This window comes from Panthera uncia, chromosome F1, assembly GCF_023721935.1.
Source record: "Panthera uncia isolate 11264 chromosome F1, Puncia_PCG_1.0, whole genome shotgun sequence".
Lineage (NCBI taxonomy): Eukaryota > Metazoa > Chordata > Mammalia > Carnivora > Felidae > Panthera > Panthera uncia.
Genome location: NC_064813.1, coordinates 13458668 through 13484462, shown reverse-complemented (window position 1 = coordinate 13484462; position 25795 = coordinate 13458668). Strand labels below are relative to the sequence as shown.

The 25795-nt window shown below is 37.7% G+C and overlaps 1 protein-coding gene across 13 annotated transcripts in view; it reads right to left on the bottom strand.

Moving 5' to 3' along the window:
- PRRC2C (proline rich coiled-coil 2C) overlaps positions 1-25795 on the bottom strand; it is a 94778-nt gene that overhangs the window by 35798 nt on the left and 33185 nt on the right. For all 13 annotated transcript variants that reach the window (XM_049633931.1, XM_049633933.1, XM_049633934.1 and 10 more), the window contains exons 7-17: positions 23692-23774; positions 22896-23029; positions 22728-22815; positions 21302-21446; positions 19488-19541; positions 14256-14877; positions 8650-8819; positions 7941-8196; positions 6744-6954; positions 2518-4767; positions 264-472 (exon numbers count right to left, since the gene is read on the bottom strand). In XM_049633931.1, coding sequence (XP_049489888.1) covers positions 264-472; positions 2518-4767; positions 6744-6954; positions 7941-8196; positions 8650-8819; positions 14256-14877; positions 19488-19541; positions 21302-21446; positions 22728-22815; positions 22896-23029; positions 23692-23774 — 4222 coding nt within the window. The remainder of the gene's footprint in view (positions 1-263; positions 473-2517; positions 4768-6743; positions 6955-7940; positions 8197-8649; positions 8820-14255; positions 14878-19487; positions 19542-21301; positions 21447-22727; positions 22816-22895; positions 23030-23691; positions 23775-25795) is intronic.

Sequence of the window (25795 nt, the reverse complement as noted above, 5' to 3'; positions counted from 1 at the left end):
TGTTTGGCAAGGTAGAGTGGTTAATTTTCCCATTAACCTTTTTTATGAAGAATAGTGAAACCCTATGGATTATCTTTAACAAGAACTTTGTTAAGTATTCAAGGCTGTGCTAAAACCTGGTGTTACGTTAGTTCATTTTATCAATTAGTGATTCATAATCACCCTCTGTCTCCACCTTGTAGGCCCAATTCTGGCCTCCTTTAATTACAGTGTCCACTTAAACATAGCAGATGATATATAAATAAAAGGAACCTAAGACATACTTGCATAATTGTTGAGATCAAACTGTGACAGTGCATCTGCTTTCTCTTTGGGTTTTTTGGGGCCTGATTTGGGGTCTTCTCTTTTTTTCCCTGTCGAATCTTTGGAGTTCTTCTGTCCTGTACCATTTGGTGCTCCTTCCTGGTGGTGTGCAGAGCTGCCATTGACGGGATCAACAACAGTTGTGCCCGCAGACTGGTCATCAAATGGCCTATAAAACAGTAATTTGAGTTATTACCACCTCCACATAACCGAACAAATGAAAAACGATTACTGGCCGTTTATAAGTTTAATGTAAGAAGAAACAGTGGGACAGAAGACTCTAACTCTAAAACCAGCAAGACTTAGTGACTTTTCTTAAGTACAATGTCACTAAAACTGAGCTTCCCAATAAAGGAGATGGACTAGCTCCCATGAGTTCCTTCCAGGAATTAAACTCTAGAATCCCAATTGTGCCCTGAAGGTTCTTATTGTGTCTATCATGGTATAAATAAGCTAATCAATATTGTTTATAGCAGAAAATTTAAGATACAAACTAGTCCAAAGGATTCACTACTGGATCTTCTCCACAAGAGGGCAGCATATGAAAATTTTAAAAAGCGCTGCTTACGTGTATTTTTTTAAAAGTTCAATCAGACTTATACATTAATGTAAGTACATAAAAAAACCACTTTTAATTCGGAAATATTTCACAATCCAATGCATTTCTATAGTTTTTGTTTCCTATCAAATTTTATTCTTGGATTTGTTTGTTTAAATTTATGAAAATACACCACAGAAAATGGGTTCACTAATTCATCTTAGCCATTGGTATCACTTGAGATAAAAGCTTACCAAGTGCTTGGCACAAAGCATGACCTCAAATATTAGAAGAAAATCGTTTCTTATAAACGGGACTTGTTGAAAATATTGCCTTTAACTACAACCAACCAGTAACTGCTATATCGGCACATTCAAAGTTGTTACTATCTACATGGCACGAAAGTCTTAAGTTGTTGAGATCTGCATTACACAAAAACCAGATCAAGATTTCCCTTGAGTATTATTACTCAAAACTCTTAATAGTTTGGTTATAGTCAGTAACTTAACTGCAGCTACATATGTTATCCTAATTCTTTTGACCTTTTAAAGGGAGGTTCAAATTCTGTGTTAAGAAAGTACTCAGGAAACACAGTTGGTCATACTATTTCCCTAAAATTTTTCTAAGTTATCAGAAAGCAAAAATATTTTCATTGACAGATGCAGTAATCTGAAATGCTAAGCATATTGTAACTAACCAATGCAGATGACTATAGTAATTATCTGAATAAATTTCTTATCAGCTCAGGCTCCAAACCTAGGAATTTGGTCAAAAACCAGGACATACTATAATAATAGTTGGTTACTATATACCAGATATGTTATGCAATTCACAAATGTCATGTCTGTAATGTTTACCAATGCTTGTAAGTACTATTACTTTCTCTCCATTTTAGTGGAGAGGAAGGAGAGTTTTATACAGAAAGTATCAAAACCTACATTTAAAACTAGGCAAATAAATGAAATCAATCACTCAATCAATAAAGGTAGGCATGCTGCTACTGTAATTTTTCCTAATATTAAATAAACTGATAATTTATTATAAACATTTTAATATTTAAAAGAACAGAAAAAGCTTAACACAGTTTAGGAAAACTGTTTTAAAATAAATCCAAAGATATTTATGTTACTGGTGGCCTTGGTGATTGGGCAGGACTTTGCTTTCTGGGCCTTTATCCAGCTGGATTATTTATTGTAGGTTTGCAACTCAAGAGGAAAATATAATTTATTCTTAAGGTTCGACATTCACTTCCTAGCAACCAGTACAGAGCGATAAAACATATGGTTAAAACGTATTCATTTAAATCGCAGAGGACACCTACAAGCACCAGAGTTTTGCAAAGAAAACCCCAAAAAGAAAGGAGGGCTGCTTGTCATCTAGAAGATGACTTACCAACAGGAAGACAATGTGCAGGCCCTTCTCTAAGTGTGAAGACTCTCCTCCTAAAGCTACAAAGTCCTAAGAGGACTCTTCTGGAAAATAACAACTTAGGAGGCAAAGACTCCGGAGACCATTTAACCTCTTTTGCTCAAGCACCCTTACGCTCTGAGAACAGACCAAAAAACTGGGGGAGAACAATGTCTGGGTCCTCTGTCTAGACTGGCTCCTTTGCTCAGTTCAACTTTCAGCTTCTTTAAAGGAACCCAAGTTGATTACACTGAAGCCAAAGTACTCACCCTCGCTTCCCACTTTTTGATGGCGGCCCACTTCTCCTTTCATTTCTAGGACCTGAGAAATTCCTTCCAGATTTGGGTGGACCGCTGTTGCCGCGCCTATTCTGGCGATCTACGCCAGGTCTCTGGCTAGAAAAACTTCTCTTTGCTATTTCCCTTTTTGGAGGTAAAGCATTCTCTCCGCTCTTTACAACTGCTTGTGCATTCAAATCAGCATTTTTTTTTTCATCTCTTTCACGCCTCTCATTGAAATCACTGCTTTCAGAAGCTGTTTCCCATTCCTCATTTGCCTGATCTGAAGAGTTCTGATTAGATAAGTCTGGTGTCTTGTTTCCAGAAATCTCCCCAGCAGGATTAACTGGTTCTTGAACGACATTATTAACTGGGCCATTTGTGGGCACTGCCACCTCGTTGGTTTTTGAAGCAGCCTCCCTCTCTCTGAGACGTCTGAATCTAGGTGGCTTGTCTTGTCTCGGTGGCCGGGTAGGACGTTGTCTTCGGGGCCTCTCTCTAGCTGGGTCAAATTTTCGTTCAAATTTTGGAGGTCGTTTATCTGCTGGTATAGGAAGAAACTGCTCATGCCTTCTTGGTGGCTCTTCATCGTCTGGCTTAGGAGCTTCTACCTGCCTTGGGTTCCACTGATTGTCCCGATAAGCAGGTCTTCGGATGGTGGAAGGGCGTGATGGCCGACCTGCAGGATCCCTTCCACCGCGTCGGAATGTTCCCCCTCTGCCTCGCCGTGTAGGCTCTCCCTTAGGAAGGAAGCCTGGTTTCGATTTATCATCATCCCTCACATAAGGTTTTTCTAGAGGTCTATTATCTATTCGGATGTGATTTTCAGGCTTGAAAGAAGACTGAGGCTTCATGGGCTTTTTGTTTTCAGAACGCTCCTCTCTTTTGGGAAGTTTACCTTTGCTTAAACTATCCTTGTCACTTGCACTTTCATGAATTTCACTGTCTGTGTCAGTCTCTGAACCTCGCTGTCGTCTCCTTTTGGGAACGACTTCAAAATCGGAGCTCTCACTTCGTGTTTCACTTTCTTCTCGCTGTCTGAGAGGTCCTGAGGGCACATGCTCTGTCCGTGGCTTACTGTCTCTATACTGAGGATAATCTCGAGTGTGCCCTCTCCCACCACGGCCACGCCCTCCATAAGAACCTCTATAGCTCCGGCCCCTGGAATAGTATTCGCCTCGGCCTCGACCTCTGTACCCTTGATCTGGAAACCAATCTCTATCTCTCGCTTCTTTCCAATAGGTCCTAGGGGGTAAAGTGGATTCTTTTTTAACTGCTGGTCTTGAATCTGGTCGAGGCCTCTCTACAAGGTCTTTGCTACCAACTTTCTCAGGTTGTTTTTCTTCTTTGACTGTTGGTGCTGTGACAATCTGTGGGTTTACAGTTTTAGCCACAGGCTCTACCTCAACACTACTGACAGGTTCTGAGGGCTTCTCAGCATCTTGAGGTGGCTTTTGAACCAAAGTTGAAGTTTCTGTTGAAGGGAATTTCTCTGGTTCTGGTTGAGGTGGTGGTAGAGCTGACTGTGGCTGAGTTGGCGCAGCAGGCGGTGGGACTGGAGGGACAGGCTCTTTCTTTTCCGTCTTCTCAGGTTTTACAAGTTTCTCAGGGACCTTTTCTCCCTTTTCCCCTTCTTTCTCCTTCCGTTGCTCTCGTTCCTCTTTCATATCTCTAAGTATTGGTTTTTTAATGGGACCCGATCTTCTCACAGGCCTATCACTACCCTCTTCTCTTCTGTTGGAGCTTGGCCTTGGGCCCCAACGAGTTTCCGATTTGGATTTATATAGTTTTTCAGGTTTTGGTCCTTCAGAAGATCGTGTAAAGCCATCCTTCTTTGGTTTTTCCTCAGTCCTTTCTGTTGGTTCCTTTGGATCAGTGCATCTGCTGGTTACTTTAGGAATGCTTACGGATGGCTCACTTCTTTGCTCCTCTGACTTTTGAGTATGGTTAGAGCCATGGGAAACACTTCTTTTCCGGGCAGGCTGACTTTCCGCTCCAGCTGAAATCCGCTCTTCTGGAGGAGTGGATACAGGTTTTTGATCAGGAACATCAAAACAAGCAGACTGATTATTTGTGTCAGTATGGCGAGGTCTAATGTCTTCCACAGATCTGCTTAAAAACTTTTGTACTTCTGTCTCATTTGATTCTCTGACAAAGTCTGCTTTGGGATGAGCCTCTAATTGACTGTGTTCTACAGGATAAGCAGCAGTAATAGGTTCCGGATCCAGTGAGGCTTCAGGCCTAAAATAATGAGAATTCAGAGGCATCGCTATCAACGCAAAAACTCTTTTGCATAAGTGTATAGCAAAACAACCTCTCTAATTATACATGTAAATGAGGGGCGCCTCGGTGGCTCAGTCTGTTAAGCGTCCAACTCTTGGTTTTGGTACAGGTCATGATCTCACACGGTTCATGAGATTGAGCCCAAAGCCGGGCTCCCCTCTGACAGCATAGAGCCTGGTGGAATTCTGTCTCTCCCTTTCTCTCTACCTCTCCCTGGCTTGTGCACACATGAGCTCTGTCTCAAAATAAATAAACCTTAAAAAAAAAAAAAAAAAAAAAAAAAAGTAAATGGATCCTAATCATAAAAAACATTTAAAAAGGATCCGAATCTTTGTCTCCTTTCCAAGTTTAGTGCAGCATTATTCATAATCGCCAAGAGGTGGAAACAACCTTAAATGTCCACTGACAGACAAATGCATTAAGAAAATGTGGTGTCAGCGTGCCTGGTGTCTTAGTCAGCTGAGCATCCAACTCTTGATCTCAGCTCAGGTCTTGATTTCAGAGTCGTGAGTTCAAGCCCCGTGAAAAGAAAATGTAGTATATACATATATATACATACATGGAATATATATACATACAATGGAATATTCTGTGCTACCAAATGGATAAGAATGTTATGTTAAGTGAAATAAATCAATCGCAGGGCAAACACTGCAGGATTCCACTTATATGAGAATATAATATAATCAAACTCATCCAATCATAAAACAGAATGGTGACTGCCAGGGCGTAGGAGGCAGTAAGATGCAAAAGTTCCTATAAGATGCAAAAGTTCTACAAATGTGCTGTAAAACACTGCACAATATTGTTAACACTGTACTTAGAGTTAACAATGATGTACAAACGCTTAAAAATTTTGTTGAGGGTAGATACAGTATGTTTTTTCCCTCTCATTTGAAAACACATGAACTTCATAAGAAAAAAGAAGTTTAGGCTATGCTGATATGAAGTATTTATTTATTTAAATGATTATTCAATTTTAGAGAGAGAGAGCAAGAGAGAGAGCACGAGCGAGCAGGGGAGAGGCGGTGGGGTGGGGTGGGGGGCGGGGGAGCAGGGAGAGAGAGGATTCAGAACAGGCTCCATACTGACAGCAGAGAGCCTAAGGCAGGGCTCGAACTCACAAACCCTGAGATCATGATTTGAGCCAAAGTTGGATGCTTAACTGACTGAGCCATGCATGTGTCCCATGCTGACGTGAATTCCAAGACTAAGAATTTCCACCTATAATTATAATCGAAGACTATCTATCCCACAGTAGGTCTATCTTCCCTGATTAATCAGAATGATAAAGCATCACAAAATACACTCCCTTAAAAAGGCAGAAGTTCTAACTTCATAGCTATCAATTATTATAGATCACCAACTGTCTGCTACTTCAAAGTATCTTAGTGTTTATTTTTTAGGTAGGCTCCACGCCCAGCATGGAGCACAGCACAGGGCTTGAACTCATGACCCTGAGATCAAAACCTGAGGTGAGATCATGAGTTGGCCATCTAACCAAGTGTGTTACCCAGGCGTCCCCAGGTTCCCCTAAAAGATCTTTGTAAATTAGTATTTATCCTTCTCTCGGCATTAGAAAACTTCCACAAGATACTGATAATCAAATGTCTACCATTTCTCATCAGTGGAAAAACTATATCAACACTTTAGCTAGACTACGTATCAAGTATCTAATCAACAGTAGAAACTTGCCAATTTTAACATTCAACACTGAATTTCAGTATTTAATTCAGTGTACAGAACTAGGTGACAAAATGCTCTAATACAGAAATGACAGAAAAACAATGCATGTCCAAAAATGAAATGACATACACTACATGGGAGGAAATCAGATTTGTGGCTCAGTCCTAAACCAGGATGATTTTCAGGGACACTACCTACTTTTCATTTTACCACAATATTCAGTTTAGTCCGTTAATTTCTACCATTACCTTGCATCCTCAGGTTCTTCTGTTGCCTTGGGAGCAGTGGCCTGTTGAGGCTCCGTATGAGGATAGGGATCCGACCCCCACATCACACGAGGTTCAGAGAGGGACACTGCATGATCTCTTGCAGATCGTGCTATATGGTCAAATGACTCAGAACTGTTTGGTGATCCTTCCATTTGCTCTCTTCTCATTAATGGCTTGGGAGGAATCATTCCTTTACAAAAGATCAGAAAAAGATGGGGAAAACAATCACTATACACACAGAATCTGGGTTATTAATTACTATTGGGACTCTCTATACTTGAGCTACAGAAATACTTTTTGCCAAGTTTAAGTGATGAACTCAAGAAACGATCAGTGAAAATTACACAAGTTTTTCTGTGAATGAGATTCTTATTGTTGCTATTAAATAGATTTAAGAATTGAGGAAGTGAAACAAAACCACAATAGCAGCTTATTTTTACTTTAAAGGAAGAAAAAAAAGCCTATAAAAATCAGGTAACACATGATGCCTCTATGCATGTAAATAAAAAACATAAAGGATTACACCAACAGTGACAGACTTCCAGAGCAAATATTTCCTATAGAAAATTCCATTAATACAGTTTACTCAGTTGATCAATAATGCTATCAATTATTAAATTTTAAAATTGCAGTATATATTTTAAAATTAAGGCATGACTCTCGATATTTTTATATTATGATCATACCCATAATCTTCCTCGGTATCATTTTGGTAATGTACTATCTGGATTTATTCTGATAGATTCCACACAAGACTGCTAATTCACTGGTTTTCAGCTAACTTATGTGAAAAGTCCAGTGTTAGGTAGAGAAAATGGAAAAGCTGGAATACAGAATATATGACAAAATTCAAATGCTTAAGCACTCAAAAGAAGGAAAACAATTTAGCAAATAACAGAAAGCATGATTTAAGACTCAAAAAATGTTTAAATAATATTTACAAAACTGAAAATAACTAGTGTCTTGGCCTTATCACACCGTTGATACAGCGTCTGCCTTTAACTCATCTGTGTGCAAAGTTACAGAAATTTTGATTAAAAATCTAGGCACCCTATTTTAAACTCTTACTCTATTATACCTCTTAAAGGAATTAAGGGTACAAATGGGAGGAAGATGAAAACCTCTGGTCTCGCAGAGCTACAAGTGAGCCATGAGACAACCTCAATTTCAACTTACCAGGATGAATGGGCGGAATATCCATAGCAGGTCTACCTGATATCATTCGAGGATCCATGTATGACTGCATCATGAGCCACCTTGGATCAAAACCCATAGAAGCCAAATGCTGAGGGTGAGGCTGCATGGGCTGGTAAAGAGGTCTGTGTGGTGGGGGAGGGACCGCACCGCTAGATGGCTGTGAAGGGACTGCCTGTGGAAGGACACCTTGCTGCTGCTGCTGCTGCTGCTGCCACTGCTGCTGTTTCATCTGTTCCTGAAAACGCAGGATCACAAATCAAGATTTTAGGTCCATGTGATAAGTATAATCAATCATATCAGAAAATAATGGGCTTTTTTGAATTCTTCAGGGAAAAGAATTCGAAAGACATTTAACAAAGAGAGGTGGTGACACAAAAGAACCAAAGATAAGTTAGGACATGTTGCCTTAAACTTAAGAAATTAATCAGGAAGGAAGAAATCACTCATTAATTAGACTGCAGAAATTGTTACCTAGAAAGGAAGATGGGGTCTATAAATGAAGTAGAGGGGGGAAAATGACACAGAAGTTTTCGGTAATACCCATTAGCAACAAACTTTTATTAAAAAGGGAAAGAATTTCAGGGAAAATTTGTGTCCTTTTTGTATTTTAGGTTTCATGTTATACTCAGAGTATTGAACAATAAACCTTTTCAATCACACATACATGATACAATGTTTTTGTTGTTACCTGCTGTCGCTGGAATCGAGGCGGTAAAGACTTCTGAAACTGTTTAAAATAACCAGATAATACAGCAGGTCGAGGCTGAGACCCTGATTCTGGCTCTGTTTCGTGTGCCACTTGTGTGGTCTCTTTTTCACTGCGATTGCTGTCTTGTCTAATGAAAACTGGGTCATCCTCTGTCCAAAGAAAAGGTGAAAAATAACTATACTCATCTATGAGACTTAACAAACACATGATGTGTGCGCTGGAGTGAAATTACTAGATTGATATATTAAAAGGGTTAAGAAGAAAGAATCCTCAACAGTCCAGAAAACTATCCTATACTCTCATACTGGTAGCCATCAATGAGATTTACATTAAGTTAACAAAACCTTACATTTCCTCAAAGCTAGATAAGCAAGAAAGAGATTCTTAAGAAAGAAAACAGGCCCAAATGCTTTACCAAGCAAAAATTTGTATTTGATATTTTGTGATAATAAAATATTTCAAATATGACGTATTTCCCATTGTTTCCATAAATATCAATCCTGTCAGTATTTACCTGTGGCTCACTAGGACTTATGTGAAAACACAAATGGCCTAAACTTAAATAACAACACAATAATTTTTTGATCAACAGACTACTAGGAAAAAGGAAGCCAATCAAAGTTTGACAACAGAGTGATCACCAGCTATCTTCAAACATATAAATTATTATTCTATGTACAGTATATATCACGAATGATACCAAAAAGAACTATACACATACTTACTAAATAAATAACAATTCTGCATTCTAAAGAAAACCAGAGCTATATTTGTTCCAGAGAATGCCATTTGTCACAATTACAAAGCCAAGTTCATTATGAATTCTTTTCTCACAGAACTAGGGATGAATTTTAAAACAAAGTTTATTTTGCCAGTGTAAAAATCATGCTCTAAAGAATCACAAATCACATTTTATTGTTGGCATACATTTGACATTAAGTGTTGTAAAAGGGAAAATAAAATATTGGAGAGAAAAAAAGAGCCAAGTAGATGCAATGCTTAAAACCAAAAGGGTACATCACGCTGAAAAACCTAGCAAAAATTAAATTGCCATCAGAGAATATATATGAATAAAAATAAAAACGCCATTAAATAATGATTAAAAAGAAAAGTATAAATAATTTGTGTCGGTATAGTCCTCACTGACAGTTAAATCAATCGGGTGAATACATGTATTCACTGGCGGAACAAGGACTAAAATATGAATTTCCTTATTTCAAATCTATACTCCTTTCTCATCATCTGTTAATGAGATTCTCTGAGGTTGTTCTCTTTTAGCATCCATTAATATTAAAGTATGCCAATGATGGGGTGCCTGGGTGGCTCAGTTGGTTAAGTGTCTGACTTCAGCTCAGGTCACAATCTCACAATTCTAGAGTTCATGCCCCGCACTGGGCACTCTGCTGTTAGGAAAGCCTGCTTCAGATCCTCTATCTCCCTCTCTCTCTGCCCCTCCCCTGAGCATATGTGTGCACATGTGCATGCACGCTCGCTCTCTCTCTCAAAAATAAATATTTAAAAATAAAGAAACGAAATGTTTCAATACAATATAACCAACTAAACACAAAAGACATGAAATGACAGAAAAGGAGGGGCAAAAATGGAAAGAAGGCATATAAAAAGCCAATAATACCAAAAGATCAGAAATAAGTCCCCTCTAAGCAATATTTACTTTAAATGGACTGAATTGGACTCTAATCAAAAGACTGAGATTGTCAAAAAAGGATAAACATACATGATCTAACTATATGTTATCTATAAGAAACTCACTTAAGATCCAAGGACAAAAAGGGATTGAAAATGAAAGTATCAACAAAGATATTCCATAGAAATAGTAACCAAAAGAGCAAGGTGGCTATACTAGTATCAGACAAGACTGGCTTTGAAATAAGTTTTACAAGACAAAGGATATTACATACAAAGGTTCAATGCAGCAAGATATAGCAATTACAAATATTTACACATATTTAATACATGTGTGTGTCTCTAACAACAGGCCATGAAAATATATGAAGTAAAATACTGAAATAGTTGAAGGGATAAACAGACTGCTCTACATTTACATTTGGACACTCAATAATGAATAGAATAACCAGACAGAAGGCAAGTTAGGAAACCAAGAAACCAACCAGATCTACCAGATCTACAGAACACTCTAACAAACAGTCAACACATTCTTTTCAAGTGCACGTAAAACATTTTCCAAGATAGACCCTATGTTAGGCCACAAATCAATCAACTGTTGAAAGATTTAAAATGATAAATCTCATATGAAGTATTTTCTCTGACTACAATGAGATGAAGTTAGAAATCAAAAAGAGAAGTGAAACAGGAAAAGTCACAAACCTGTGGAAATTAGACAACACACTTTTTTTTAAGTAGGTTCCACGCCCAATATGTGGCTCGAATTCATGACCCTGAGACCAAGAAACAGTTGCATGTTCTACTAACTGAGCCAGCCAAGTGCCCCTAAACAACACACTCTTAATCAACTAAGACATCGAAGAATAAATGACAATGGAAATTAGAAAATACTTAAGATATGAATGAAAACAAAACCACAACATACCAAAGCACACAGGACATGGCAAAAGTGGTGCAAAGGGGGGATATTGATCGGTATAAATGCTTACATTAAAAAAAAGATCTTCAATCCAAAACCTAGTATTACAACGTAAGGGAAGAGAATAAGAATAAAGTAAACCCAAGGTTACTAGAAGAAAGGAAATAAAGGATCAACACAGACATCCACAACAATGAGAATAGAAAAATTGAGAAAATTAATGCAGCTAAATAGTGGGTTCTTTGAAAAGGTCAACAAAATTGATAAACCTTTAACTAGGAAGATTCAACTTATTAAAATCAGAAATAGAAATTGGGACATTACTACCGATTCTACAGAAACAAAAAGGATTATGAGAGTATTATGGACAGCTATATACCAAAATAGGATAACCAAGATGAAATGAACAAATTCCTAAAAACATAAACTTTGTAGTCCCTAGTATACTAATAACGTATGACCTAAAAAAGAAATTACGAAAACAATTCCATTTATAATAGCATCAAAAAATATAAAATGCTTAAGAATGAAGCATGGAGGTGAAAGATTTGCACAATGAAAACTACAAAATATTGCTTAAAGAAATTAAAGAAGACATAAATGGAAACACATCCCATGTTCACAGATTGGAAGACTTAACATTGTTAACATTATCAATACCACCCAAAGCAACCTACTCTCAAAATCTTAATGGCATTCTTTACAGAAGTAGAAACACCCATCCTAAAATTCACATAGAACCTCAGGGAACCCAGAATAGCCAAAACCATCATGAAAAAAAAGGTAACAAAGATGGAAGACTCACATACCTGGATCTAAAAGTATACTAGAATTAAATAAATAAATAAATAAATAAATAAATAAATAAATAAATAAATAAATAAAAGTATACTAGAGGGGTGCCTGGGTGGCTTAGGTAAGTGTCGGACTGCTTTTTTATATGTTTGTTTGTTTAAGAGAGAAAAGAGAGAGCACTCCCATGTGAGCATGAGCAGGGGAGAGGAAGGCAGAGGGAGGGAGAGAATCCCAAGCAGGCTCTGTGCTGTCAGCATGACATGGGGCTCAACCCCACAAATCGTGAGATCATGACCTGAGCTAAAATCAAGTGTCATATGCTTAACCAACTAAGCCACCCAGGGGCCCCAAGTGTCTTAACTCTTGATTTTGGCTCAGGTCAAGATCCCAGGGTCATGGGTTTGATGGACTCCATCCTGAGCATGAAGCCTGCTTAAGATTTTCTCTTTCCTCCCTCTGCCCCTCTCTCCCACTCACATGTTCTCTCTCTTTGAAATAAAATAAAAATAAAAGCATACAGTAGTAAAAACAGTATGATACTAGCATAAAGTCAGGCAGAAAGGCCAATGGGAAAGAACTGAGACCCCAAAATAAACCATCGCATACATGGTTGAACGATTTTAGAAAAGGCTGCCAAGACCATTCAATGCAGGGAAAGAACAGTCTTTTCAGCAAATGGTACTGGGAAAACTGAATATCCACATGCAAATGAGTAAAGCTGTACCCTTACCTAACAAAATGTACAAAACTGAACTCAAAATAGGTCAAAGATGTAAATTTAAGACAAAGCTATAAAACCCTTAGAAGAAAACACAGCAAAAGCTTCATATTAGATTTGGCCATGACTTTTTAGACTTCATGCCAAAGGCAGAGACAACAAAAAAATAGACGGATTTCATGAAAATTTTAAAGGTTTTTGCGTGAAAAGAATATCCAGAGTGAAAAGGCAACCTATGTAAAGGGAGATGATATTGCCATATCACATATCTGATAAGGGATTAACATCTAGAATGTATAGCCAACTCCTAAAACTTAACAATCTGATTCAAAAATGGACAAATGACTTGAACATTTCTCCAAAGATATACAACTGGCCAACACACACACGAAAAGATAATAATATGTGGCATCACTAACTGGGAAAAGGCACGGCGAAACTACAATGAGATACCACCTCATACTCATTAGAAGGCTACTATCAAAAAAATCCCAGAAAGTAACAGATGTTGGCAAGGACATGGAGAAACTGGAACCCTTGTACACTGTTGATGGGAATATAAAATGGTGCATTTGATGTGAAAAACAGTATAGTAGTTCCTCCAAAAATTAAAAATAGAATTCCCAGATAATACAGCAATTCCACTTGAGTATATAATCAAAAGAAATGAAAGCAGGGTCTCAACAAGGTATTTGTATACTCACATTCACAGGAGTATTCAAAATAGGTAAAATATGGGATCAACCAAAGTGTCCATCAACGGATAAACAGAGAAACAAAATGTGGTATACATAGGTAATAGATTATAGCCTTAAAGAGGAAGAAAATTCTGCAATAAGCTTTAATATGGAAGAACCTTGAAGACATTATGCTACGTGAAATAAGCCCATCACAAAAAAGACAAATACTGTAGGGTTTTGTGCATCTGAGGCACTGAGAACAGTCAACATCAGAGACAGAAATCAGAATAGGGGTTGCCAGGGGCTGAAGAGAAAGTTGAATAGGGACCTGCTGTTTAATAGTACAGAGTTTCAGTTTTACAAGATGCAAAGAATTCGGGAGATGGATGGATGGTGGTGATGGCTGCACAACACTATGAATGTATTTAATACCACTAAACTGTACAGCTAAAAATTGTTAAGATGGTAAATTTTATGTTACATATATTTTACCATAATAAAACAAACTGAGGAAAAAAGGATAATAAAGTATCCAATAAAATTCAACTTCTATTTAAAAAAAAAACTCAATCACTCTCATCTGGATTACAGACCTGTATTAAAAATACACAGGGGTGTCTGGGTGGCTCAGGTGGTTAAACATCTGACTCTTAGTTGCGGACCATGTTTATGAGTTCAAGCCCCATGCCAGGCTCTGAGCTGACAGTGTGGAGTCTGCTTGGGATTCTGTCTCCAAAATAAATAAACTTAAAAAAAATACACAAACATCCACACCAGAGGTAATATGAAGCCTCGTAAGTTTCTATAAGAACAAACAAGACTAGCATACCTTTACTACAGGTGTTTTCACTTTCTGGTTTCTCTACCACAGGCTCTAAAGTAGGTTCTTTGTGTTCGATTTTCTCCTCCACTTTCTCCCTTTCTTTCTTCTCCGACTCACATTCTTTGTCCTGTTCCTTGATCTTTTGCAGTTCTTTTTCCTTTTCCTGCTGCCGTTCCAGTTCTTTCTCTTTTTCTTGCTTTCTTTCCTTTTCCATTTCTCTCTGTTTTTCCTGCTCTCTCTCCAGTTCTTTCTCCTTCTCCTGTTGCCTCTCCCTTTCTTTTTCCCTCTCCTTCTCTCGCTCCCGTTCCTGTTCTTTTTCAAGTTCTTTCTCGCGCTCTCTTTCTTTTTCTCGCTCCCTTTCTCTAATCTCCTCTGGAGATGGCTGTTTGTCCACTATGCCAAGCTTTTCATCCAACCGTTTCAGTTTCTCTGCACACGCTGCCTTCCTTTGCTCTTCCATTCTTCGCTCTTCCTCTTCGCGCCGTTTCCGAGCACGTTCCACTGCGGCAGAAAGTTCTGACTGCTGTCTTCTTCTTTGCTTCCATATTTCATCTTCATCCGGTACTTGCTGCTTGGGGGGGAAAGGGCCTGGTCTTCCAGGTACTGCCTGTCGGTCTGGAGGAGGATGCTGCAACATTATGATAAATTATCAGGTGAATATGACAAATCTATTTCCGACCAACACTGGACTTCTGACATGAAGGGGGCAGGAAAAACTCCACAAAATGTCACAACTATTCCTGATAAAACACGCACAGTAAAATGCAAACAAGAAGCAACATGGGAAAAATATTAAATTCAGAAAATTCCCCAAACTAAGACCAGAATAATTAATCTAGCCATCTAACATTTACTGCGCATGCACCTATTTCTTGTGGCAGACATTACTGCTCACTCAGAATTTGTTGAATAAAATTAGAAGCTGTCACAACATGAATTTCAAAATCTAAATTTAGACACAAAGGAAATTTAGAATGTGAGCACTTTTCAGAGCACCAACTGTCAGAGATGGAATGCCTAAGGAGGGAGAAAAGTCCATAAAGATGCAAAACTGTGTCACATGAGCCCTGAGAATATAAAGGTACCATTACAGGGAAAAAACACACCCAGAGACGCTAGGTGAAGAAGAGGAGACCCCCCCTACTGCTGACATGTCAAAGGAGGGAAGATTCCTAGAAATCAGCCTGCACAGATAGAATTTTCTACCTTTAAACTGAAAGATCTAGAAACGCATACCTAGAACCCATAGTGAAATGTGGGAGATCCCGTGAGAGATTTTTATGTTTTAATGATTTACGTTTCAATCGATGTGTGTTCTAAAACCACTACAGTCACTGCCAGCAACTATGCAGAAATAAGCAAAATAAAAAGAGCACCTGAAAGTCTGAAATATTAAGGAGCTAAAAAAAAAAACTGTCTTAAAAATACTGATTTTAGTACCTAGTAGGGTAAAGAAACCTTAAAAACCATGTAACCAGTCAGAATCCTCACAAACGAGAAAATAATGGTACAACAAAAACACTGGGCTATATAAAAAAAATATGATCCGGACTCTATCATTTGCTAACAGTGCTGACTTAGGCAAACCACTTTATCTTTCTGGTGTTTAGTTACTTCATCTCCAGCTCAGAGATGAGCTTCAAACATAAAATTATACAAAAGTACCTACTTCACGCAGTAAACTTAAAGAACAATCATTTTTTAAAAAGCAACTTCATTGAAATAGAATTCACATAAAATGTGAGGCACATATTTTAAATGCAGGTCGGAGGAGTAGGGACAAATGATACACTTGTGTAACTACTGTCCCGATCAAGACACACAGCATTTCTGGGGTGCATGGGTGGTTCAGTTGGTTAAGTGTCCGACTTCAGCTCAGGTCATGATCTCACGGTTTAAGTGTTCGAGTCTCACACTGGGCTCTCTTTGCTGTCAGCATAGAGCCCGCTTCAGATCCTCTGTCCCTCTCTCTCTGCCCCTCCCCCACTTGTACACACACACTCTAAAAAATAAACACTGGGGCGCCTCGGGGGGCTCACTGGGTTGAGCGTCCAACTTCGGCTCAGGTCATGATCTCACAGTTCGTGAGTTCGAACCCCGCGTCAGGCTCTGTGCTGACAACTCACAGCCTGGAGCCTGCTTCGGATTCTGCGTCTCCCTCTCTCTCTGCCCCTCCCCTGCTTGTGCTCTCTCAAAAATAAACAAACATTAAAAAATTAAAATAAATAAATAAAATAAAACAAACACTTAAAAAAAAAAAAAGAGAACATTTCTTCACTCCTCTGTCAGGACAGTGCCCCTGACCCCAAAAAACCACTGGTCTACTTCTTGCAGCATAGAGCAGTTTTACCTTTCCTAGAGTTTCATATATATGGATATATCAAGTTATATTTTCTTTTGTGCCTGGCTTCTTGTGCTCAGGATGATAGTTCTGAGGTGTCCATCAGTAATTTGGTCCATTCTATTGCTGGACAATATTCCATCATAGGCACATCACTTCATGTGGGACGGACACATGGACTGCTTCTAGCTTTTTAACTATGAATAAACAGCTATGGACATTCATGCCTAAGTCTTTGTGTAAATGTATGTGCTTTCATTTCTCTTGGATAAATACCAAGGAGTGAAACTGCCAGAGTCATGTGTTATGTATGTGTTTCACTACATAAGACACTGTCAAAATGTTTTTCAAAGTGATTACAAGATTTTACAGCCCCGCCAGCAACATACGAGGGTGCTAGCTGCTTTATACCCTCACCGACATTTCATGTCACCAGCCTTTTAAATTTTGGATCCATAATAAAATCTCACTGGGTTTTTTTTTTATTTAAAAAAAAAATTTTTTTTTAACGTTTATTTATTTTTGAGACAGAGACAGAGCATGAACAGGGGAGGGTCAGAGGGAGGGAGACACAGAATCTGAAAGAGGCTCCAGGCTCTGAGCTGTCAGCACAGAGCCCGACGCAGGGCTCGAACTCACGGACCGCGAGATCATGACCTGAGCCGAAGTCAGCTGCTTAACCGACTGAGCCACCCAGGCGCCCCTCACTGGGGTTTTAATTTGCATTTCCCTGGTGGTAAAAGATACTGAACATCTTGAGGCGCCTGGGTGGCTCAGGTGGTTAGGCATCCTACTCTTGATTTCAGCTCAGGTCATGATCTCACGATTGTAAGATTGAGCCCTGCGTTGGGCGTGGAGACTTCTTACTTAAGACGGTCTCTCTTTCTGCTCCTTTGCCCCTCTCCTGCTTGCACACTCGCTCTCAAAAAGAAAAACAAAAAAACAAAAAACTGAACATCTTTTCATGTGGTTATTGGCCATCTGTAGATCCTGTTTTGTGAAGTGAACGTTCGAATCATCTTGTTGGGCTATTTGTCTTATTATTAGTTATAAAGGGTTTTGTTTTGTTTTAAATATATCCCAGTACACGTTCTTGGTCAAATGTATTATTAATATTTTGTAGGACATATTTTTTCATTGTCTTAGAGATGTTTTTCAAAGTCTAACTGACATTATTTTTTTCTTTCTAATTCATGCATCCTGCATCTTATCTAAGACCATCTTTGTTGGTCCAAGTTTAAAGACTTTCTTCTACATTTTCCTCTAGAGGTTAGTTTTAGCTTGTGTGTATATAAAAATACTATAAAGAGCATTCAGTGGTTCAAAGGAAAATGACTGGTGAAGATGATGGTGACGGTTGTGGTAGATATACCTATCACATAGGGTGATCACGGAAGGCCTCTGAAGTGGTCACACCTGAGCAAAGATTTTGGTCAGAAGAAGAACCTCTGGAAAACATTCCTCTAGTTAGAGGGAACAGCAAATAAAATGTATGTTTTCGGTGCTTCAATAAACCGTGTGCGGCAAGAACAGAGAGAAAAATAAGTAAGATCAGGAGAGTAGACAGAGACCTTAAAGACCACTGGAAGGACCTAAGCAAGAAATCACTGATCTAACATATATAGTTTTCAAGGATTATATCTACTATAGAATTTAGGATGGGGGTGGCAGGTAAGCAGGCAACAGGAGTGGAAAATAAGACCTATTAGGAACCTACTGTGGTAGTTCAAATGAAATATAACAGACGGTAGTGAGTACTCAGTGTAGGAATATATTCCAAAGATAGGGATGCCATAATTTGCTGATACATATAGGCTGGATGTATGATAAAAAAGAAAGACGATTTGTGAGTGACTTCTAGGTTTCAACCTGAGCAAATGGGTAAATGATAATGCCATTGCCTAAGATGGGAGGCCCAGGGAAGAAGCAGGGCCGTACGTGTATATGGGGGTGGGAGGTGTTATTACTGTTGTTACAGTTTGGACATACCTATCAGAAATCCAAGTGGTGATGCTGAATTGATCACTAAATACATGATTCTTAAAGTTAGGGTAGAGCTTTAAGGGCTATAGATACATGTATCTGAGTACCACCAGCACATAGATGAGATCCCCCAGGGAAAGGATATGGCTAGAGAAAGGAATGACAACACAGCCCTTAACCCTCCAACACCCAAAGGTACTAAAGGCCCAGAAGAAATACAAATTGAAGAGAACAAAATAGTCTGATGGCTCAAAAGTTAAAAAAAAAAAAAAAAAAAAAAAGTCTTTCAAGAAGGACGGAGAGGTTAACCTTGCCAAGAGCTACGGAGATTAAGTAAAATGAAGACAAGAGAAGTGGATTCAGCAAGATGGAAATCATTACCGACCTTCATAATAATAGTTTCAAAGGTACAGCGATAGATGAAAAAGCTTGACTGTTAAGGGTTAATGAGAAAGTGAAGATATTAAGTGTAAATTACTCACTAAGACAGTTTTGCCATGAAGGAAAACAGGGAAATGGGGTAGAAACTACAAGGAGATGGAGGGCAGTGAGAGTCAAAGGATGGGTTATTTTCTTAACAGTTTTTTTAAGATGAGAGACAACATCACCAGTAAGTGACAGAAGAGGGGATCAAGGGAACAAGTAGAAGGGCTGTGCTTAGTAGTGAGGACAGGAAGGGCACTGAAAAGGGAAAATGGTTGCTTCTCGTTTCTTAGTGAAATTAGGAGCATGCTTATTAGTTGAGAATGAAGAGTAGCGGAAAAAAGAGGAAGAAGATACGTGAGAGCTAACAAGGTAAAATCTGTAACTGTTTCATAAAATTTATACATAAGAAACAAACACTGAAATCTTACCATTAAAATAAGTAAAATCAAATAATTCATACAGACCATTAAGAAGAGTTTAAGATTTACCTGTTGTGCAAGCAATTTTGGAGGTGGCGGCAGGTGTGAAGACGGTCCACGTTCCTATTATAAAGATGAGGACAATTACAAACTAATCAGATAAAAGAGATCTACTGGAAATATTTCTGAACATACTCAATTTTTTCAGGACTACAAGATTGCAAAAAGTAAGCCATTTTCATCCTTTTCTCTTTTTCAATAAAAATACACTACTCACTGCAAAATAACTTTATATTCTATAAAATCACTTTGCTACTTTAACATGATTAGAACCTCAAATGAACTTTGCAGAAAGAAGAATTTTAGTGTATAAATTCTAAAATTCTACCACAAGTGATGTGGCTATGAAGTATGCCTCCAATTTTATCACTTTATTTATGTTAGCCCTTTTCTTTTTCTGAATTTTTTTCCTAATGACAAACTAAATGTATGCGATTTACCTAAAGAAAAGAAACATCTAAAACATATCAGAACTAAATATGATACACAGACTATTCACTTGCTAATACATGCATCAGTGTCACAAACACACACAAAACATCAAGACATCAAGATATGGTATATGACATTCCTCTATTCTTACAACTATCACTCTCCATGTTAAGCCAGTAAGTTAAAAAATCACACAAAACACGAATTTTATTAGAAACAGAACAAAAAAAAAACTTGAAAAATCCTTTTTAAGAATTCACAAATTTACTCCCCAATGGCTAACCACTGCCTTAAGAATCAAATTCAGGAGGATGGGCTAAACGGGTAAGGGGCATTAAGAAAGACACCTGTTGGGATGAGCACTGGTTATACACAGGGGATGAATCACTGGAATCTACTCCTAAAATCACTGTTGCACTATATGCTAAGTTGGATGTACATTAAAATTGTAACTAATTAATTTAAAGCAGAATACAATTCAAGCTTCCTTGTATAGCATACACTTATCAACTGTTACACAGCTCTCCAACTCCTCTCCTGTATCAAATTACTGGGGACTTCTAGAATGTGCCAAGCTTTCTCATGCTCCTTTACTCTGAACATGTTACCATTGCTTGAAATGTCTCTCTTCCCTTTGTTTACTGGCTAATTCTCACTTCAAGTACCAAGTCTTCTGCAAAATCTTTTCCAGAGAATTCTCTAAGAGCTCATTATGTACGCTGTCATGCCACTTATCACACTGTATTGCAACCAATGTCTGCTGTCTTTTCTCTTTGTTTTACAGAGACTGTTAACTACCTACTTCTACCTCCTTGAAGGGACCAGATCCTCCATAGGTTGCATATGAATTCAACAAATACGTGCTGAGTACATTATGAGTTAAGTGACTCTCTGGATGACAGCCCTTTATTATTCCCAGCTTACAATGCATTTTTTGCTATGTCTCGAAGTAGGTTCAAGTGTATCTGTTTACCCACATATTTCCTTGAACAATGTTCTTTAAAATGACTCACACTTAATAGAATTCTCTACTCCTTATGTGTTATTTCCCTATTCCGCATACTATTTCACATGAATACTGACTAGGATTTACCAAGTATTTAGTAAAGCATAAAGCACTTAGCAATGTTAGTTTGGAAAAACAGTTTATCCCTCCATTTTGATACGGCCAAGCTGTTAGAAGGGAAAAAAAGTTAAACTTTAGTTTCTACTTGATAATTTTAGCTACTATATTGACAATTCCTGTTAAGATGCAAAAAAATTATGGTTTAGATCTAAACTATTCAAGACAAAATATAGTTTCCTTTTCCTAATTCTTCTTTCAACTTCATAATTACAAGATTAATTCAACCAAAGCATATGCAGTGACAAGGATCCTGAGTTCAACACACCTGATTAAATGAGGGTCCCTTCCCGTAGGGACCTTTTGATATTGACGGCTGGGCAGGTACCTGAGAAGACGATTTAGTGTTGCAAGCTTCATCTGCTTCTTTTCGGTTTTCAGTGTTTTCAGAGGCTTTTGAACCTTGATCCTCACTGAGGAATCAAAAATCCAGATGAAATAAAAAAGTTAAGTGGATAGACTATACCATAAGTAAAAGCATTTTATCTATATAAAAAAGACTGTTTCCTATGGTTTTAGTGTGAGACAGGGGGAGTATATCAAAGAATGAGATCATTTTGTGACCTGGTGGTGCTAATTCATTCAATCCGTAAACATACACCGTGTATCTTTAATAGATCTCTAATGTGTTAGTAACTGGGCTTGCCCAGTTTATCACCACAAGGTATAAAGTACAGTAGAGTAGTTGTCAAATACGGACATACAACTTGAAATATAACCTGGCAAATGAATTATAATCCCACCATTTTCTATCACCTCCACCCCAAAAGCCTCTCTCATCTAAATGCAACCAAACAGGGGTGACTGGGTGGCTCAGTTGGTTAAGGGTCCGACTTTGGCTCAGGTCATGATCTCTCAGTCTGTGAGTCTGGGCCTTGTGTCCAGCTCTATGCTGACAGCTCAGAGCCTGGAGCCTGCTTCAGATTCTGTGTCTCCATGTCTCTCTCTCTCTCTCAAAATAAACATTTTTTTTTTAAATTAAAAAAAAAATAAATAAATGTAACCAAAAAATATTATAATTAATTAATACCTGTATTCTAGTTTACTCTGATTTAATGAAAGAGATAAGTCAAACTATGGCATTTTTTAAAATCACAAGTTCCAGGCAGCTCACAACTGATCATGAAACAGGAGTGTATCATAATGCCATGGCTAAAAAACTATACCAATATGTGCATGCAAGCTCCTTATATTTTAAGAGCCTGATTTTTATGTTACATAACCCATATACTTCTGACTGTGATGCCCCTATGTTAGAGAAGAGAGTAAAAGCTCTCATTGTCTTAACTGAAATGCTGCTTGAAATTAAAAACAAAAAAATCAAAGACTTGATTAAAGCAGCTGTAGTAATCCAAGTTATTTTTCTCCAATTTTGGAAATATGAATCAGTTCGAGCAAGTAACAAGTTGGAAATGGTCCCTGATGCTGTCTTTCTAAGTACCTCCGACTAAACATCTTTTTTTTCTAAATATGTATTTTATTTAGAAACATCAAAGTTTAATTCCTTCATTAGCTGTACTTTAAAAAAATTTTTTGGCTTGTTAGTCACCTTCCCAGTCAGTATATTCTTGGAGTAGAATGTAGAAAACTTATACAAAAAGAATAAATACCTATTAATGAAGCCTCTCTGCGTGAATGGATGTTGTATCAACGAATTCATACTGTTGCTTGCGGAAGGTATCACAACAGCTTACCTGCTATTTTCTTTAGGGCTACTACTTCCTTGCTCATCGTCATCGCTGAAATTCAGCTGTTCTGTATAATCTACTTCCATCTGAGCACCTATTAAATTAAAGAAAACTTAGACTGACTGTTTAAAAACATCTAAAAACTAAAAATGCTTAATTAATTTTGCCTCTTACCTGCCCAACCTTCATCAGCTTCAGCATCGAGGTTATCAAATTTATCAAGCTCCTTTAGTTCTGATGCGCTAAGGATGGAGGGGCGTTCAGGCTCAGAGGCCCATGAAGGAGGCGGGCCCCTTCCTCGAAGGCCTCTAATGAACAAAAGGTGATGAGGGGAAAGGATACAAAGTTTTAATGCTTCTAAATTAGGCAAATATGAAAAGACTGGAATTTCATTTTAATTCAACATTAATGTTTTCCACACCATGATATACACAAAATATTTTGCACTGGGCATGTGTATGAGAAATTTCTAATGTATGTATGTATGTAAATTTAGGACAATATTTGATACAGTTTTTTTGTAAGTATTTAATATTAGACAGTGGGCTTTTTATCACCAAAAATATTTAAAACACAGTAAATATGTTAAAGAATAATATGTCTAAGACACACTAATATCAAAATGAAGAATTTTAAGAAAAATCATCAATAAGAAAAATGCTCAAGTCTTACGCTTGGCAAAAAAAGGGGGTGGAGAAAATGGGAGGTCATTAATATCATGGAAAGAAAAAGGGATAAATGTAAGTGTCACATCTTTGTGATGATTTCCAGTTTTCAGAATCTTATGTCAATTAACGTTTTAGAAGAATAAAGCATTTGTGTTCTGTCTTATAAAGGTCAATTATTTGTTCCTGGAAATTGTACTGTGAGATCAAAATAATGAATCAATAATCATCACGACTCACTCAAACTACAGAAAATCTTAATGAGCGTATGTGCCTTGGCAACTTTAATCATTTAATAGCCTTACTTGTTCGTTTCAGATAAAGAAGGCGGAAACCTCAGAGGACCATGAAGAGGAGGATAAGCCATCCTCGGATACTGCTGAAACATCTGTATGAAGGAAACAAAATTGATAAATTTTTTAACCAAGTTATATATATATGTGTGTGTACATAAAGATATGTATATATACATAAAGATCACTCTACCTAAACCAGAGATTATAATTTATAGAAAGAAAGGTTAAAATAAACTATACTGTGAAAAATCAGTTTTATTGGCTAGTATATAAATCATCATTCACTCTTAACAATAAGCCATCTGTAAGACTACTGCTTGCACCAAGGCTTTACATATAAAGGTAGTAACTAGGGACATATCCTACAAAGAGCTTCTGTTATCCCATTAACAAAATTACATAAATAATTATATACGGACACAAAAAACCTAAAAAGACAACATGCACGCACCCCAGAGAATTGCAAAGCCTTAACCAAGTAGAAATATTTGAAAGGAAACAATGTGAGACTTCACTGCAATGGAGGAGTAGACTTATTGAAGGCCGATTTCTTGGTAAAGGGAAACTCCGTTCAGATAAAAATATCATCCACAACCCAAGAGAGTGAGGAAGGAGGTGGGTAGGGAGCTACTTGGGAGATTTTCTATGGGTAGGACATAGGTGAATTTTGATTCAAGTTATTATATAGTCATCACAAACTGAGGCCCAAAGATGATGCTCTCTATGGGAACTTGGATTTGAAAGCTAAGTTTAGGAAAAGTTGTAAGATAGATTATGAAGACACATCATGAGGGATTTATCTTATGATATGAAAAGGAAGATAAGATGTCAAGGGGTGCTTATAACCAGGTCAAAATATTTATAAGAAAGAAAAGAGGAAGAAAGAGAGATAAAGAGAGAGGCAGGCAAACAGACTGTATTACCTTAAAATATATAATCTATATTCTGAGACATATTAGCTTTTCTTAAAAAAAAAAAAAAAGTTAGGTGCAGAAATTACTTTGTACTTGAAGAAAGGCTATGTTTATATGATCATGTTGTCCAAAGAAGAAATTTCTAAGTAGGGTTAGAGCAAAGTTAATTAAGTTAAGCACAGCAGCTGAAGCTCAAATGGAAAGCTTTTTGTCTGGGGAATACTCTGGAGAATTTTCAGTTACATCATCCTGTATTGAAGTTAGTGAAAACACTGCTGGAGGCAAATGTTCATAGGTAAAGTTTTATTAGATCTCTCTTCTGCTAATTAGTCAGGCATAGAGATTAATTTCATGTGGTATTAAATGTTTAAAATTTAGGTACTTGCCACAAAATTAATTGTATAAACAATCTTTAAATTCTCAATATATAGTAATTATTTTTAATGTTTATTTATTTTTGAGAGAGAGAGAGAGGGATGGAGCGAGCATGCGCACGCACAAGCAAGGAGGGGCAGAGAGAGAGAGAGAGAGAGAGAGAGAGAGAGAGAACTCAAATCAGGCTCCAAGCTGTAAGCACAGAGCCTGATGTGGGGCTTGAACTCACGAACTGCGAGATGATGACCTGATTTGAAGTTGGGACACAAACAACTGAGCCACCCAGGCACCCCTAAAGTTATGGTTTTAAAAGCTTTTTGTTTTTGTTAATTAGTGGAAGACATTATTCAAACAAAATGGTTGATGAAACTGGGCACAAAGGCCACATGCTCTCCCCTTTTACTTTCCCTTCTCCCATTCTACCCCCACGCCGGAAAATTCAGGGGTCTCTGGAAGCAGAATTTACAAACTACAGGAGACAAGTAGCCTGGTGTAAATAATTTTTCAAGGCCAGGTTAGCATATGAGACTCATTTTTATCATGCATGCAAATTAAAAACTAATTTAACAAGCAATTGTATTTAGACATTCCTAGAATGGTTACATAATACAAAGAATCAGAAAATACGAACAAATATGGATATTTAGCACAGGAATACTTAGAAATTAAGTCATAATAAAAATAAATATAGGGCGCCTAGGTGGCTCAGTTGGTTAAGTGTCCGACTTCGGCTCTGGTCATGATCTCGTAGTTTGTGAGTTCAAGCCCTGCATCGGGCTCTATGCTGACAACTCAGAGCCTGGAGCCTGTTTCAGATTTTGTGT